The sequence below is a fragment of the Ostrea edulis genome, chromosome 1 (genome assembly GCF_947568905.1).
Source record: "Ostrea edulis chromosome 1, xbOstEdul1.1, whole genome shotgun sequence".
Lineage (NCBI taxonomy): Eukaryota > Metazoa > Mollusca > Bivalvia > Ostreida > Ostreidae > Ostrea > Ostrea edulis.
In genome coordinates, this window is record NC_079164.1 from 14204490 (window position 1) to 14222825 (window position 18336).

Genomic DNA, 18336 nt, shown 5'->3' on the forward strand with positions numbered 1-18336 from the left:
GGCCTGTGAATTCTTCATGGATTACAGGGATACAGATAAAACAACAATAACTGTAGGTCCCCTCTATTTTAAAAACACAGTACCCTTCAAATCGGTAAGGTGATAGGCGACTAACATTGTGAATAACACACAGACTGCATCCTATTATGTCGATTTAAGACTCGCTATTCTATTCCCAAATTCATTTACTTTTGATAATTTCAAATGCATTAGAATCCATGATAAAGGGGGAACTGAGGTTTCTGTGCTTTCGATTGTATGTTATGTATTGCATGTAATATTATCAAACTGATAAAAACTGAGAACATTGAAGTGTTATCAGACATAAATCTTCTAAAGTGCTGTGTAGTACAACACAAAGCCATGCATGGTTTCCATAAGATGAAAAGATTTCTGAAATTATAACACATTCAAAGATAATTATACCGGTATATATTAAGACCCAGGGGCTTCTACCCTTGGGCAGTAACCATGTAGGTGATCCCCCATTCTTATTTACCTGAATTCCCCCCACCCCTTTTCCTTTGCTTCCAAAGCCTAATTCCCACAACAAAAAGTCTATGTATGTATATGAAGGTCATATGCAATGTTTATAGCAATTTAAATAGTTCTCTTAATAATTTGGCCAGAGAGAGAGAGAGAGAGAGAGAGAGAGAGAGAGAGAGAGAGAGAGAGAGAGAGAGACTGCTAGAAAAAAAATCCAATGAAAAAAAAAAGATGCATTCTTGGATTGCATGTAAATATGAGCATTATAAACAAATCACGTGGGAATAATGTGAAATATGACCGTAGACAGTTTGCAATGTGAAATATGACCGTAGACAGTTTGCAATGTGAAATATGACCGAAGACAGTTTGCAACCATTTATGGTATTGGAAACACATGTTTAAGTTACTATTTCTTTAACAAAGCCTTAAATTTCTAAAATCCATGGCTGAAATAATTCACTCAAAGATGATGTTTTGTTCCCAAATAAACAACCTAAATCATGCAGGTGTACAGTTTTATTGATGTTTCATTTTCAAACAATTGTAAACATGAATGTTGTCAATATTTCACTGATACCCGAAAGAATACTATACACACAGGTCAGGATATCGAGAAATTTCTGCCGCCTTCTTTATACCGGTATTTTCATTCACTTTATCTTCATCGTGAACAGACGAATTCAGAACTGGGCGAATCTAAAATTTACTTTTATAAACTTAAAGTAGTAAATACAGGTTTTTTTAAGGTCATGATTTCAAGGGCCTGGGCATTTCCAAATGGGAAAAATATTGCAACATTTGCTTCACATTGGGAAAAATCTTTCATACAAAGAAGGAGAAAACCAATCCAGAGTGCATTAAAGATTGGACTCCTTCTAATTTTCAATTTAGTCAGAGCTTACCTCATTCAAATAAGCAGAGGCCAAAAAAATAGGTGTACTTAACACTTTTGAAGGAAAAATTGTAATCTGTGGGCCCGTGAAGATGAACAATAAGGCTAGTTAACCCTGCTTGATTTGTTTTCATTGTTTTGGAATTTCAAAGCAAAAATTGGGAAAATATCTGCTTTTTAGTATTGGGAATGGGGCCTTATTTTGGCCCTCTACAGACCCTAAAAAATCCCTGAAACAGTTTTAAGAAATTTACAATGATACAATATGAAATCATTTTTCATTGCATACATATGCATTAAAATAATGAAGGGCAAAAATTTCCTGTACATGCAGTTGTTCTTTCTGACATATTCAGCATTGACATATTGTAGCATTGTCATATTCAGCATTGCCATTCTGTGCATCTCAATTGTTCAATATTCTTTGTGTAGATTTCATTTTAATGATGGGGTTCAAAAAAAAAAAAGAGAAACTTTATACATTGGACTTGTTGATTACCTGCTGTGACTGATCATCTTAATGACAAACCTCCAACAGAAAGTTCTCTCCTTACACAAAACACAAAATCATGATAAAATGCACATAAAATAGATAAAATTGTCATGTTTCACTTCTACAGATTTACACAGGTCTGATGCTGCGTGAGTACCTAGACTTTGGATTTATCATATTAACATAATCTGTATGTAAGTGTATTTATTGTTGCATAACACAACAAATATTTTAATTTAGATATGCTGTAACAATTAAATACCACATTCAGTCAAATAATCTACCTTTAACAATTTACCTTTATTCACTACAATGTTAATGTCTACTTCAGGTACATTAAAAAGGAATGAAAAGCTGACTAGAGTTAAATGCACATCTGAAACTGTTTAATTCTGAAGATATAATCACAGAATGCTAATTAAATCACTAAAAAACACATCGATTGGTATAATTCTATTTGGTATCAATACTCTGCAGATTCCATCCAAGCTTTGATACATTATTGATTAAAAAAATATCAGTACAGTGTACCAATAAATTAAGTGATTATTTGCTGGTAAGATTTAAAGCTGATTTTTCCTGAATTATTTTGTGTTTTTATCCATTTTGCTGTTAACAACTTTCATTTTTGCAATTGATTTCAACTAATCTAAAAAGTGCCTGGCATTCAATATCATACTTGTTCAATCAATCTTCTGATCGAATGCTTTAGTTCCTATTGCAAGTCACCTTCCTTAGAGTCTATAGTTGAATGAGACAGAGAGTCATGGGCCCAGTGCAGATTATGCACTTATTCAAAGAATACTTACAACTACTTAATGAATATGCTTATTGCTTCTGAATGATTGTTATTTATTTTTATTGTTATAATTAATTGCTTGTTAACCTGTACATGCCCCCCGAGGGCCCTTGATTCAGTTGATTGGTGAATAAACAATATATATGTGCATAATTCAATTTCTTCATGTTCTTCAATAAAAAATATTTGTGGCGTTAATCCTTTATTTAGATTTAAGTTAATAAATATATAGGCCTACTTTTTGCTAATCGATACATATACAAAACTTTCTCTGAGAGCTATCTTTCCGATCTTTCTGTTTATATTTGGCATCTCAATGATTCTTTCCTTCAAAAGCATGTTTGGTTTACATGTCTACATATAATGATTTCAACCACATTAAGTCTATTGACTGGATCACAATAAAACACAGTTTCCATATTAACTTTAGAAGGTGTATAACTTCATCAACAAAATGCCTTATTACCATAGATAAGTCTATTAATTTGTTCGGCTTTTCCTAGCTCTCTTTCAAATGAGCTAATAATCTCGCACTGCCCCAACAAAGGACCTCAATTCGGAAACAAAACAAGGCATGGGAAAGAATCAACGTGTTATAGATATTGGTGTACAAGATCTGAAAATAATATAGATTCAAAATAACCAAAAATAGAAAATATATGTAAATGGCCGGGATATGATTCACCTGAAGACTATTTACTGGGAAAATTAAATCTCTCATGAATTGAAAAAGGACAAAACATCCTGGTTTCTCAAGGAGAGGTGTCTGTGTTCTCTACATGGACATTATTTCTTGTTTACTCATGAAACATTCCTTTTTAAGGTGCTTATATGACAAGCATGGTAATATGAAGAACAGCTATTTTTAAATTGTTCAGCATTTTTGTATTCACAGTATAAAACCGGGTCAAAGTGGCTAAACACTGAACAGGTGGGGATAAACTTCATTTTATAAGAAATGATAATTAATCATTACTGTCATATACACTAAAAGAGATTTATCTTATATGTTAACAATTAATGCAATGAAGACTTAAATAGTCCCCATTTTCAAAAGATTTGTTACCTTCCTCCTGGCTTTCAGGGCCTCGTTGGCCGAAGTAAATCCATTCGTATGTGAAACACTCATTCTCCCTGACTACCATCTGATCGAAGAGTCATGAATTCTCACAAGTTACAAAGTTTTCTCTCGGTGTACACCTCTCCTCATTCCCATACTTTTCGAATGACCTCTGACCTCAATGCATGACGTTACATGAAGGGAGCCGTTATTATTCTTGTGTCAAAGTTGCCATTTCATTTGAATGTGTTTTAATAAGTGTAATACATTGATTGGTATTCTTTTTATACTCATATATTTATATATAATGCCCATTGAAGGGCTGATTTGGTAACAAACTTGAAAGACCTCAGTCAAATTTAGTTTGTCCGAACAATATGATGTACAAGTTATTTACGATGATTGTACTTTCGGAACGCCTCTAAATGTTTATTTTATTTTGAAGACAATCAGGAACACCCATCCTCCAAATCTTAGAAAGTTGCTTTCCAAAAAGCTTGCCTGACTAAACAAATTTCTTTCACTGTAAGTAATAAGTACTTGAAAAGGTGAAGATAACGATCAGTGATCAATCCCATAACTTCTATAAGGAATACAGAATAGAGAGTTGGGCAAGCACGGCCCGGGACCCATCGATTTACTGGAGGTGGGATCAGGTGCATAGGAGGAGTAAGCATCCTTTGTCGATCGGTCACACTCGCCGTGAGCCCTATATCTTGTAGTGATGTTTATCAGAACATGTACTCGGCATAAGATGACTAGTTTTTTTAAAGTTACTCAAGAAAAAGTTTGTTGGACATTTTTTGTCATTTGCATACCTAAGAGACTTGAACACTGAGTTAATTTTCAGGAGATGAAGTTAATATGTTTACGGTGTGACTGTTGAGACGAGCGAAGATTCATTACATCTTACAATATGACTTTAGGCGATTCATTAATAATGCGGGAAATATAACGCGGTTGATGTAAACAGTGCATTGTGACATCATCATTAACTGCGATTGTTTTTCTTTTAAATCAAGCAATTATCCACAACAAAACGTACAAATGTATGGGAAAGTTTGTTTGGAATTTTAAATCATTTGTGGTACTTTCTAAACTATTTATTTAATTTATCTATGGGGATATCAATGAAGTATACCGCAGTGACGGCAGCGTTTTTCAGGAAGCATTATTGGTAGTCCCCACCATTTTTCAGCTGATGAAGAGCAAATCACTCAACTGCGTAATCATTGGAGTGAGCTCGTTGCGATGTGAGCTTTGCTCACTATTAAGATATGCACATAACACAGTGCTGGTAGCTACTCATCTGTTACGTAATCCTATTTCCTTTGCTCTGGTTCATTGTTTATAATGTACACACGATTGTTCAATTATTTTTACACGTTATCAGCCAAAGAAATTGATTTTTTAATTGTATATAAGAATAATTATGTATAAATAAAATAAACTTTTATTTTGGGAATGGACTGTTTTCCTCCTTGAACAATTTTTATGCATGCATCATGAAACACCCTTGTTAAATGAATGAGCTTGCTCAGCTTCTCTTCTGTTACATTGACGTCAAGCAATATTTCCACTTCCTATTTTATAGATTGTTTACAATATTTCCACTTCCTATTTTATAGATTGTTTACAATATTTCCACTTCCTATTTTATAGATTGTTTACAATATTTCCACTTCCTATTTTATAGATTGTTTACAATATTTCCACTTCCTATTTTATAGATTGTTTACAATTGATTCGACTTCCTATTTTATAGATTGTTTACAATATTTCCACTTCCTATTTTATAGATTGTTTACAATATTTCCACTTCCTATTTTATAGATTGTTTACAATATTTCCACTTCCTATTTTATAGATTGTTTACAATATTTCCACTTCCTATTTTATAGATTGTTTACAATATTTCCACTTCCTATTTTATAGATTGTTTACAATGTACTTGCCATATTTTATTACTCATAATTGTTTTATAATTTTACTTGTTATCAACACTAATAAAAGTGCAATAAATTTCTTGTTCATGCAAGGTATCAAGAAACTAAACGTCTTGTATTGTTAGCTTTTATTGTTCATGTTATTAATACAGTTTCAGAGATAGCAAATATCAAACCTTAGTTATGCCTGACGCTGTGATGTCAGGCAATAATAATGCATTCATTCTGCATAAAATCCCATAGAAATATTTGCTTTAACATTCTGAGACATTCCATGATATTTTACAGTACCCAAGTCAGACTATGAGATAAACCCTATCCTAGAACTATGCCTAAAGGAGGATTTCCGCTAGTCACGGGAGTTTCTCCAAAAGAGGGGCCTCCTGGAACAAGAATTACTATCAGGGGAGAGAACCTAGGAACAGATCCCAAAGATTTAGTGGGTATGTACACGTGTGTTGACGGAGATTTAAATTGTAATGCAGTTACTTTAGTGCTGTGTGCTGGGACCTTCATTATTATCCCCCCTGTTATACAGTTACAGGGGAATATTATAAATGGCAAATTTATTCGTACACTTGTTTGCTGATTCCATCTTCTGTACAAGTTCTTTTCAGATTTGCTTTTTCTTTCTCTATTTGATCAAACTTGCACTGTGTCAGATTGTATTTGAGCTTCATACCATTGTGGGTTTCCTTATACCAGAACTATTGGCTTTCATGCCAGAACATCAGAAATTTTTGTAAACTGTAAACATGCATTAAATTTATCCAAATTTTGGGCCTCCGTGGCTAAGTAGTTAGAGCATCACGCTCCAAATCACACAGCCTCTCACCTCTGTCGGCGCGGGTTCGAATCCCGCTTGCGTCGGTAAGTGAGAAAGTTTCCCAGTTTACTTTCGGAAGGTCGGTGGTCTCTTCCCAGGTACATCGTATCTAGGTTCTCTCTTCCATCAATAAAAACTGGGAGCCACTAGCTAACTGAAAAATTGTTGAGTGTGGTGGAAAACATCAATCAATCAATCAATCTCTCCAGTGTATTTATCTTTAAGTGAATGTGAGTAGCTGTATATTTCAATAATCCTGTCAAAATTCCTGTACTGCAATGAGGTACCACATTGTCAACAACATCATTGACATAGAGATACCACCAATCCCTCTACCGCCTATAGGAACATCAACAAGAGGACATGCAAAACTATTCCTACAACCTTTCTAACCACATCAAAAGTTACTTTTTTTCAGCCACTATTTCCCTCCTTGCCACAGTACATCATGGATCCCAATTCACTTAAGACTTATAAAGTCCAAATCGGCAAACAAATGACACTATGAATAGAACAAAGTTTTTATCCAGTTAAGAGTTTTAATCACATGGGCCCTTCCCACAAAATTTTAACCTTTTATCCATGTACGACTATGCTCCGGATGGAGCCATGTACATTCCGGGAAGAAGAAGAAATTTTGAGATATGTTAAAGATTGTGGAATTAAGGATGTATACTACATCGTCATAATGGCTGACTTCCTTTTAAAACTTGAATGAAATTATAAATATCAGTAATACTTGTCTATCATTTTTGAATTTGATTGCCTAGTTGGGTAACTCAGTCGTTTAAAGTGTCCACTGCTGATATACAGAATTGATTTTGTTCTAAATTTGTTATTTGTCAATTTCAGTATTGCTCACCACTCACAAAATTTTGTAGGTTTGAATATTTGTGGAGTGAACTGCGTTTTGACAGCAGAATGGAAATCTTCCAGTAAGATTATTGCTCGTTCTGGTCCAGGAAAAGGAAAGGGAGATGTCACAGTGATCACGAAATCTGGGGGCGTGGGGAGCTGTACCGTGGGATTTAAAGGATACTTTGTCCAGATAGGTAAGAGAGACCCCAAACCAAACTAACTTACTAACTTAATATGTCCAAAACCAAACTAAATTAATATGTCCGAAACCAAACCAACTTAAAGCTGTATGGTCCAAATTACAAAATTTTTTCCATCTCGTAAAAAAGCTATTAAATCATCGCAAGTATGTAGTTATGAGGCTGTATGACATATTATAAATTATATCACCTGTTTTAACCAAAATTATTTGATTTTAAATCGATGTTTACAAATAACCGTGTCACTCTGCAATTTCAAGTGACAGTCATGTGACCAGTTCAAACTTTCAGATCATCGGTGGTCTTATCTGTGTAAAGCTGTGTATTTTGTTACAACAGTACCGTGCCATAAGTTTAATAGAAATAAAAATATCAAATACCTCTTAGTAATTCGTTGTTTTACACTCTTTCAGCCTTAAAACTAGACAATTGCGTATGAGTTAATACATTAAAAATGTTGGGATTCCCCTGACGCGCGTGGGTCTATTTATAGACATCTAACACTGTATAATTTACGGGATGATTTATATATGTACCACACTATGTTTACTTTCTAAATAATATTCTCACTTTTACATGCAGATGTTTTCAAGCATGTAATTAAGGGAAAGTTAATACATGTAACTATATAAAGTAATTAATCTGCTTTAAAGTAATTATGTACAAAAATAATACGTGAACATCGGGTCATACAATCTTTAAGTTAATATACCTGAAACCAAACTAACTTGATATGTCATGATTGAAGCAGAAATTTGTTTAGGATCATAAGAAAATCTTTATTTGAATTGTTGGGAGTGTTAAACTAGTGCATATGCACTAATATCAATTCCTTTCTCATTATTATAAGTTGACAAATGGCAATCATGTTTTGACAAGAAAAGAAAGTGAGCAAAAACAAGAACTAAAGAACAGAAAAAGAGATTTAACTGGAATAATAGAGTTGTAATTGGATCACACAAGCTAAACAGTAAAGCAATAGTTAAGGCATGAAATAGGAGAATGCATGAATCATTTGATGTTTGGATCAGTCCAGAGTATATTAGAAAGGACAGAGTTAATCAGGGGGGGCCATTGAATTTTCACAAAGTGACATATACCATATCCCAGACGATGTGGCCCATATCCTCTGTAGTATTCTATTCCTGATGGTATCCGAAAATCATACACAGGCATCTCAATAGAGGGCGCTTAAAGAAATATACTCACAGGCATCTCAATAGAGGGGGCTTAAAGAAATATACTCACAGGCATCTCAATAGAGGGCGCTTAAAGAAATATACTCATAGGCATCTCATATAGAGGGTGCTTAAAGAAATATACTCACAGGCATCTCAATAGAGGGCGCTTAAAGAAATATACTCATAGGCATCTCATATAGAGGGTGCTTAAAGAAATATACTCACAGGCATCTCAATAGAGGGCGCTTAAAGAAATATACTCATAGGCATCTCATATAGAGGGTGCTTAAAGAAATATACTCATAGGCATCTCAATAGAGGGCGCTTAAAGAAATATACTCATAGGCATCTCAATAAAGAAATATACTCATAGGCATCTCATATAGAGGGCGCTTAAAGAAATATACTCATAGGCATCTCAATAAAGAAATATACTCATAGGCATCTCAATAGAGGGTGCTTAAAGAAATATACTCATAGGCATCTCATATAGAGGGCACTTAAAGAAATATACTCATAGGCATCTCAATAAAGAAATATACTCATAGGCATCTCAATAGAGGGCGCTTAAAGAAATATACTCACAGGCATCTCAGTAAAGAAATATACTCAGAGACATCTCAATAAAGAACTAGTTCTAATTGTAACGGGGACCGTTACATATGTTCCCCAAACCTCCCCCAATTAAAAAGTGATGTCCTTGTGAATCTATAGGAAAAAATCATTTTATTTTAGCCTTTAATTACATGTAGTACGTTCAATATGGTCATTTCAGTACCAAGAAATGAAAGAAAGCGTTGCACGTGCATACACGCGCACGCGTGTATGATTCCGAATTTTTGTTGATGTCGTTCAACAGGCATTTGTATCATATACCCACAGTATGAATTTCATAACGTTTCCACCAAATATAAGGAAGTTATAGCGATTTTAAAATCGTCCAATCAGAAATCAGCACACGTGCATGCACGTGCTGAGCAGTAATTTTAACCACAGCAATTTGTAAGGAGTACCAAGATACATCTAAACCCCTAATATGAATAGAATTTGATGAAAAACAAAAACGTTATCGTCCTTTAAAAATTGAACATTTAAAAAACGTTGCACGCGCATGCGCGTGTGCGTTGGCATTTTTTGTTACACCAACATATAGATACACATATTGTCTACATATGCTGTGAATATCATCTCATTCGCTTCATAAATAAGATAGTTACAAACGTTTTAGCATTATCCAATCAAAATGAAGCGCACGTGCATGCGCGTGCAAATTGGTAATTTTGACCATGTAAATCAGTTAAGGGTCTCAATATCTACCTATGATATGAATTTCAAGCCATTTCAATGAACAACAAAAAAGTTAGACTGATTCCAAAGTTAGCGTACAAATTTTGTAGTGCGCGTGCTGGCAAAATAACTATTATTTTTCATATGTACAAATGATATACTATCATCCTATTTAGGTTTTATATCGCTTCCTTCAATATTCTGATTTTCCATTTTTTGTACCAAAATTGCAATGCACGTGCGCGCGCGTGCATGCACGTGCGCGCGCGTGCATGCACGTGAAAACAAAATGACTATCACTATGCACATCTACAAACGCTATACTATCATCCTGGAAAGTTTCATATCGATCCCTTTTGTAGTTTCTGAGAACACTACCGGACAAAAAAGTACCGGAGAAAAAGAATAATAATAATAATAACTAGACACGATCTCGTTGCGAGCAACGAGTAGGTCTTCCGTCCGATTTGTTGATGCACTCGGAGTTAAAAAAAAAAAAAAAAGACAAATGAGTCCCAATTTAGTTTCCGACTTTAAGACACTTTAGATATAATCAATTTTTCATATCATAAGCTTCTGAAGCAAAGTTGCGGTGAAATTCGTTTGAAATTCGACTCTCCAGGCGAGCCATAAGGCCCGCGGGCCTATTTCTTGATGTCATTTGTTAGCCCTCTATAGACTCAACAACTTTAGTTCTATATGTCTTTACAAAATATTTACCTGTAAAAAGTTATTGAGATCGACCGATATCGACAAAAAATCGACTCTACAGGCGAGTCATTAGGACCATAGGCCTATTTCTTGATATCAATCGATAGATCTCGATAAACTGAACAACTTTTGTTCAATATGTCCTTACAAAATATTTACCAGTTACAAGTTTTTGAAATCGACTGATATCGACAAAAATCGACTCTACAGGCGAGCCATGAGTCCCACAGACCCATTTTTTGATATTGATCGATAGGTTATGACACATTGAACAACTTTTGTTGAATAATGCTTTTCAAAAAATATGTCGTTTTAAAGATATGAGGCGTCAAATATTTACGATTTTGGCCCTTAAAATCTCTAATTACGTAACATATGACCTACTTTTTGATTTGATAAGATCAAGCTCGTTGAGATGAACATTTCCGCTTCTACAACTTATTATAAAATATTAATAGTTTCTGAGATATTCTCAAAAACATTTGGACCCTTCTGAACCCCTAATTTAAAGGGCCAGCCCGTTTTGCTTGATATCGTAAGAAAGGCCTTGTCATTTTAAACATTTTTTGCTCAACAAGTATTTAGAAATTCTTTACCGTTCTCGAGTTATCTCTACAAGAAATATTTAGGGGCCAAACTGTAGCTCCCTAACGGGGCCACATAGGGAAAAAACGAAATGTACATATTGTTTAGATTATCATTCTGAACAACTTTTGTTCAATAATGCTTTTCAAAATATTTGTCGTTTTCAAGATATGAGGCGTCAATTATTTATGATTTTGGCCCTTAAAATCCCTTATTACGTAACATATGACCTACGTTTTGATTTGATAAGAACAAGCTCGTTTAGATGAACATTTCCGCTTCAATGACTTATTACAAAATATTAATAGTTTCTGAGATATTCTCATAAACCTTTGGACCCTTCTGGGCCCCTAATTTAAAGGGTCAGCCCCTTTTGCTTGATATCGTAAGAAAGGTCATGACATTTCAAACATTTTTTGTTCAACAAGTATTTAGAAATTCTTTACCGTTCTCGAGTTATTTCTAGAAGTAATTTTTAGGGGCCAAACTGTAGCTCCCTAACGGGGCCACATAGGGTAAAAACGAAATATGCATATTGTTCAGATCATCATTCTGAACAACTTTTGTTCTTTATTGCTTTTCAAAATATTTGTCGTTTTCGAGATACAAGAGGTAACAAATTTATGGTTTTGGCCCTTAAAATCCCTTATTACGTAACATATGACCTAAATTTTTATATGAATAGATTTGGATTGTTGAGATGAACATTTTTTGTTCTTTGACTTATACCAAAATATTAACGATTTTTGAGATATTTGATCTAGACTTTGAGCCCTTCTAGATCCCTAATTTAAGGGGCTAGCCCCTAAATCTTGATATTTTCGAAAAGATCTCGTAAATGTGCACAACTTTTGTTCTACATGTCTTAACAAAATATTTGCAAGAAAAAAGATATTGGAGATCAAAGGTCAAAAATCGCCGAAATCAGCGAACAATTTTGGCATCCATTTTTTCAGGTCCAGGCAAGCGTTTAGGCAAATCGCCTCCGGTAAAATCGAATCCCCCACAAATCTTCTAAAATGTTTACTCTATCTTGTGTAGAAATTTCAAGACTCTAGCTTCAAAACTGACGGAGGAGATGTGTGGACAACAAGGCCCTTCAAAAAGTCACTAAAAGAGAGATAACTCCTGACCGGAAGTGACGTCAAGCACGAAATTTTGCAAGCAAAGTCTCGTCACCAAAAGACATCTTTCCTGAAAATTTCGTGAAAATCGATCGAGAAATGGCTGAGAAAAACGCGTGTACTACCAAGGAAAATAATAATAATAATAATAATAATGAAGAAGAAGAACGCGAACAATAATAGTAAGGTCTTCCGCAGGAGACGGAAGACCTTAATAATAATAAGAAACAGAGTAAAAACAATATGTTCCCAAACTTTGTTTGGGGAACATAAATATACTCATAGCATTGCATGTAGTGGAGAGCCTAAAGAAATATACTCGTTGGCATCACATGTAGTGGGCACTTAAATAAATATACTCAAAGGCATTGCATGTTGTGGGTGCCTAAAGCAGCTGGAGGAAGAATTTGAAAATGAAATGAAACTTGATATTTCACAAGATTAGGTGCATGTGGATGATAAATTCCTCACATATATTGAGGAATTTACAGTATCTCCTGAAAAAAATTGAAATTGTTAACTTTCATGTGTGATTTAGATTCTTAGTGTATTTTGCTATAGTGCTTTCTGTTTTATAATTCAGGTCCTCTTCAGGAATCAGCTATTTGGATTGATGAGTCACAAACTGTCAATGTCCGACGGTTACACACACAGCTCCCTCTCTTCTCAAAAGACGACGATGACCCACTGGGAATCTCTGATGAAGGCATCCAGTATGTACAGCCAATCCTCCATTTCGTTCTTTTTAGACGCTGAATCAGAATTAGATAATCCTGGATTAAGTTTTTCAATGAAAAAGAATTAAACAAATATTTGGGAAAAAATGTAGCATACATGCGCGGAATTGTTGACATATGTAATGACAAGCACTTGATGGTTTACTTCAAAGAATACATGTGCAGGAGCCAGAGTCCTCCACAGAAACAAATACTTACCAAGATAGGTAAAAAAAAAAATGGCTGACTGCAGCTCCGGCCGTGTCAGACTTGTGATGTAAATGTTGCATGATGAGAGAGTGCAATTAATACTCTTACAAAGCTGTTTCATATATATACCAAATGTTTTCAAAATTTGATATTAAGAAGAGCATGTGTATTCTGTTTCATAGGTGTAATGGTATGGATACATGTCATCATTATTTAACGGCATTTTCAAACAGCATGTAATTTGCTCAACCTTGTTACTATGGAATGTAACATTCCAGAAATTATTTTATTGAATGAATTGTTTTCAAGTCTCGGACTGTAGACGTTCTTTTTAATATATTTCTACACTTGGTCCATGGGTACACAACTCCACAGTAAGTGTGCGATTCTGTTATGTTTAATGAGATGTCTTTTGTTTGCTGGTATATCCGCAGATTTTTAGGACTATAGATAAAAACAGAAAAATGAACCATGTGGAAAAAAGCACACCTACAGTGTTTATTGTCTGACTGGATATTTTTGCCATTTCATTCTTAATCATTTTGCTCTCGTCCTAAATCGGCAAATTTGCAACTGATCGAAATTAGATTTACTTCATATTTTTGAAATAGTACTTAATTGGTTTGGGGTAAATTTAGAATAGGACATAATCGGTTGGTTTGAGTGTCTGGTTTTGTTTGTTTTTTTTCAATTGGTTTGAGCAGGAATAAAAGGGCAAAAACTTCTCAGTCTACAGTACTCTAATTTAATGTCTTGAATTCTTTATATTCATTTTATGTAGTTGTGTTGATCATTTTTTTATGAATAGCAATTTCAGTTTTTAGTTTAGCTTGAAGTTTCTAATTTTGTAATTTTCAGGCATATATAGGGAAAATACAGTAGTCATTTAAAGGTGTATGTGCCGTGTTAATTCAATATCATCAAAGGAATAAATGTATGAATTTTTTATCAAGCAATAGAAGTTATATACTCTATACAGATTACACAATTTAACATGTCCCATTTCAAAATATTCACGATTATTTGACCTCTCAAGCAGATTATAGAAGGTAAACAATTATATGGTGATGTGAAATCGTGGCTGGGGCAGGCTGTTGGCGAAACACATTCAGTGAAAAGACAGACAGGGAACGGGGTAGGGAGAAACACATTCAGTAAAAAGACAGTCAGACAGAGAACGGGGTAGGGAGAAACACTTTGAGCAGTGGATGTGTGAAGGGGAGGTGTTTAACCTAAAATCACTCTTTAAATAGTACGACTAAATATGGTAAAAAAAAAATATCCTCTTCCTACGAGATGTTTCTCACATACTTTTCCTGCACCGTCAACCCTTCATAGAATCACCGTATTACTACCCCGTCAACCCTTCATGGAATCACTGTATTACTACCCCGTCAACCCTTCATAGAATCACCGTATTCCTACCCCATCAACCCTTCATAGAATCACCGTATTCCTACCCCATCAACCCTTCATAGAATCACCGTATTACTACCCCGTCAACCCTTCATGGAATCACCGTATTACTACCCCATCAACCCTTCATAGAATCACCGTATTACTACACCGTCAACCCTTCATAGAATCACCGTATTCCTACACCGTCAACCCTTCATAGAATCACCGTATTCCTACACCGTCAACCCTTCATAGAATCACCGTATTACTACACCGTCAACCCTTCATGGAATCACTGTATTACTACACTGTCAACCCTTCATAGAATCACCGTATTCACCTTGCATTGAACCTTGTATCTTCAGTGATATCAATAATTTATGGAAATTTATAGTTTATCATACTGATAAAATTTGGGTTAGGTTTCCAATATCGAAAAAATACTATGCAATACGGCACATATACCTTTAAAGATTTGTATTTAGTAACAGTTTTAAGTTAAAAAGTACCGTACTAGTGGAATTTTTAGCGAGACACACATTTAGTGATTTTCCCATTAAAATTGGTACATGTATATATATATTTAGAGAGAACTAATTATAGAGAATTTATAATTATAAGATAACTATTACCCATGATATGGAATAGATTGTTAGCGATATTCAATTTGAGTGATCTCAGCACCCTCACTGATAATGCCAAAATTAAGTCCTCGCTAAAAATTCTGTATATCAATTTAACAAAACTTCCTGTTTGTATTAGATTATCAATCTTCAACAAAGCATTGTATGTATTCGTATAGAAAATATTTGTTTGACATTGATCACAGCATTGTGTTGTGGATCTGTAAGAGGAAATTCCACACACTATTGGTATTTTAGTAATGAATTTAAGCAACAGAAAATAGAGGAAGAACTAGGTTTTTAAAGTCTCTTTATCTTGCTAAATTTTGCTGAAAATAAAAGTTTCATGATTGATGGCAGAGTGTGTAGTCATTCTGGCTGAGCAGTAATAAAATATCATGAGTACTTACTCCGTACTCAAACCCATAATCCATACTCCAAAGCCATACTCATACTCAAAAGTTGTACATAAATTAGAGTGGAGTATTGAGTGTGAGTATGGTTGGAGTATTGAGTGTGAGTATGATTGGAGTATTGAGTGTGAGTATGGTTGGAGTACTGAGGTTGAGTATGGTTGGAGTACTGAGTGTGAGTATGGTTGGAGTATTGAGTGTGAGTATGGTTGGAGTATTGAGTGTGAGTATGGTTGGAGTACTGAGTGTGAGTATGGTTGGAGTATTGAGTGTGAGTATGGTTGGAGTACTGAGTGTGAGTATGGTTGGAGTATTGAGTGTAAGTATGGTTGGAGTATTGAGTGTGAGTATGTTTGGAGTATGGTTGGAGTACTGAGTGTGAGTATGGTTGGAGTACTGAGTGTGAGTATGGTTGGAGTACTGAGTATGAGTATGGTTGGAGTACTGAGTGTGAGTATGTTTGGAGTACTGAGTGTGAGTATGGTTGGAGTACTGAGTGTGAGTATGGTTGTAGTACTGAGTGTGAGTATGGTTGGAGTACTGAGTGTGAGTATGGTTGGAGTATTAAGTGTGAGTATGGTTGGAGTATGGTTGGAGTATTGAGTGTGAGTATGTTTGGAGTATTGAGTGTAAGTATGGTTGGAGTATTGAGTGTGATTATGGTTGGAGTATGAGTTTAAGTATGGAGTACGTATTCAAAATATTTTATATCCTCCAGGCCTGATGACTATGAAGTCTGTGTCCAAATTTTCCAAGATATCTATTCAATGTATAGATATATATCTGAGATGTCTATGTAATGTTCAGATATATCTCCAAGATATCTTTATAATGTTCAGATATATCTCCAAGATATCTATATGATGTACTGATATTTCTTGATGTAGTAAGTTTGAAGGTCATTTTAGAGTTTCTTGCATACCAGTCATTTTGATAATTTTCCTATTTCAAGCTAGGAAATGTACTATCTTTACTGGTCAGAAGGAAGTTTCAGTGGTTAAAACCTTCAGACCGATAGATTTCAGAAATCTTCTCTCTTCTGTCTTAAATGGGATATTTAAACATTTCAGTGCTAAATATAAAGAAGAGGAGCTGTTGGACATATTTCCAGAAGGTAAGACTGGAGCTCGTTATTAAGACTGGAGCTCGTTATTAAGCCTGCACAGTAAAATGGAGCTCATTAATAAACTTGTACATGAAAATGTGTTGATAGTGAAGTGCTGGGGATAAACAATTTATGATGCATTATAAACGTGATTCTTTATATCCAATAAGTTCATAATATGTTTTATAAATACAGGGAACGAAAATCACTTCGCTGTAAGCTTGAATTCATTATATGCGTGTTCACTGTAACCATGTTTTACTGCAATATACTTGAACGAAATATTTACAAATTTGTGAATTTGAGTCTGAGATTGAGATTTTTATATGTCAGTGGCCCAGAAGTCAGAATGATGCTCTCAGAAAATTAATTCATTTCTTTTGAGCGATGCACGACTTGTCTGATTTCAACTGTGTCGTTAAAAATCCAGCTAGAAATATTGATGTTAATAATTCTTATTTTGTATTTCTTTTGGAGAGTTTTGCTCTGTACTCTTATGATTTTCAGCTTCTGGAAACTTGTCCTTGGAGAATTTTTCGGCCGCCTGGTATCTGCTAGAGAACCATCACAGCACAAGGTTGTACAGTGTATTATACATTATATAATGAGAGGGACCAAGATTTGTAAAATTTTAACAAATTTAGAATTCAATTGGAATTTTCAATTCAAATTTGTGGATTTTGCAAAACATTTAAAGTTTTAAGACTGAATTTCTTAAAATCTTTTATTCAAAATCATTGAATTTGAGAGTACTGTATTTAGAATTTAGCATTTTAAAAAAAATTATTTAAAGCATTTAAGAGCAAGTTATTTTTAATCATTCAATTTATTGTATATTTAAAACATTTAAAACTCAAAAGTTATTGGAATATTTATTTTGAATTGCTCACCTTTGTAGAAAGCCCTATAATTTTAGATAATATAGTGTCTTATCATACTGATATGTCTTTTTTATGTAGTTTTGATGACCTGAAGGCGGGTCTGTCCTACATGAAGAGGAGGGCTTCTCACAGATCTGAGGGACCTATAGCATTCGTCAAGTCCAACTTGTCATCCACGCTGGACTGTCTGGAGAGTCTGGACGGTAAGCCAGTCAACCGAAACTTCTTATTAATATGATTACTTCTCACGAAGTCAAACAAAACTTCTTATTAATATGATTACTTCTCACGAAGTCAAACAAAACTTCTTATTAATATGATTACTTCTCACGACGTCAAACAAAACTTCTTATTAATATGATTACTTCTCACGACGTCAAACAAAACTTCTTATTAATATGATTACTTCTTAGAAGTCAACCAAAACTTCTTATTAATATGTTACTTCTCACGAAGTCAAACAAAACTTCTTATTAATATGATTACTTCTCATGGAGTCAAACAAAACTTCTTATTAATATGATTACTTCTCACAGAGT

General features: G+C 34.4%; 2 protein-coding genes across 7 annotated transcripts in view; one reads left to right on the forward strand and one right to left on the reverse strand.

The window, feature by feature from the left end:
* LOC125661044 (rhophilin-1-like) overlaps positions 1-3923 on the reverse strand; it is a 28011-nt gene extending 24088 nt beyond the window's left edge. The window contains exon 1 of one of the 2 annotated variants that reach the window (XM_048892917.2): positions 3740-3923. In XM_048892917.2, coding sequence (XP_048748874.2) covers positions 3740-3802 — 63 coding nt within the window. In that variant the 5' untranslated portion in view covers positions 3803-3923. The remainder of the gene's footprint in view (positions 1-3739) is intronic. The other variant, XM_056152755.1, reaches the window with a different exon arrangement.
* A 205-nt stretch (positions 3924-4128) lies between these two features.
* Positions 4129-18336, forward strand: part of LOC125661023 (exocyst complex component 2-like) — a 47283-nt gene continuing 33075 nt past the window's right edge. For 2 of the 5 annotated variants that reach the window (XM_048892866.2, XM_048892891.2), the window contains exons 1-8: positions 4139-4258; positions 5968-6122; positions 7387-7557; positions 13035-13164; positions 13341-13394; positions 16882-16925; positions 17424-17493; positions 17876-18000. In XM_048892866.2, the coding sequence (XP_048748823.2) occupies positions 6008-6122; positions 7387-7557; positions 13035-13164; positions 13341-13394; positions 16882-16925; positions 17424-17493; positions 17876-18000 (709 nt within the window). In that variant the 5' untranslated portion in view covers positions 4139-4258; positions 5968-6007. Of the gene's footprint in view, positions 4259-4281; positions 4403-5967; positions 6123-7386; positions 7558-13034; positions 13165-13340; positions 13395-16881; positions 16926-17423; positions 17494-17875; positions 18001-18336 lie in introns of those variants that run through there. The other 3 variants (XM_048892874.2, XM_056152756.1, XM_048892884.2) reach the window with 3 other exon arrangements.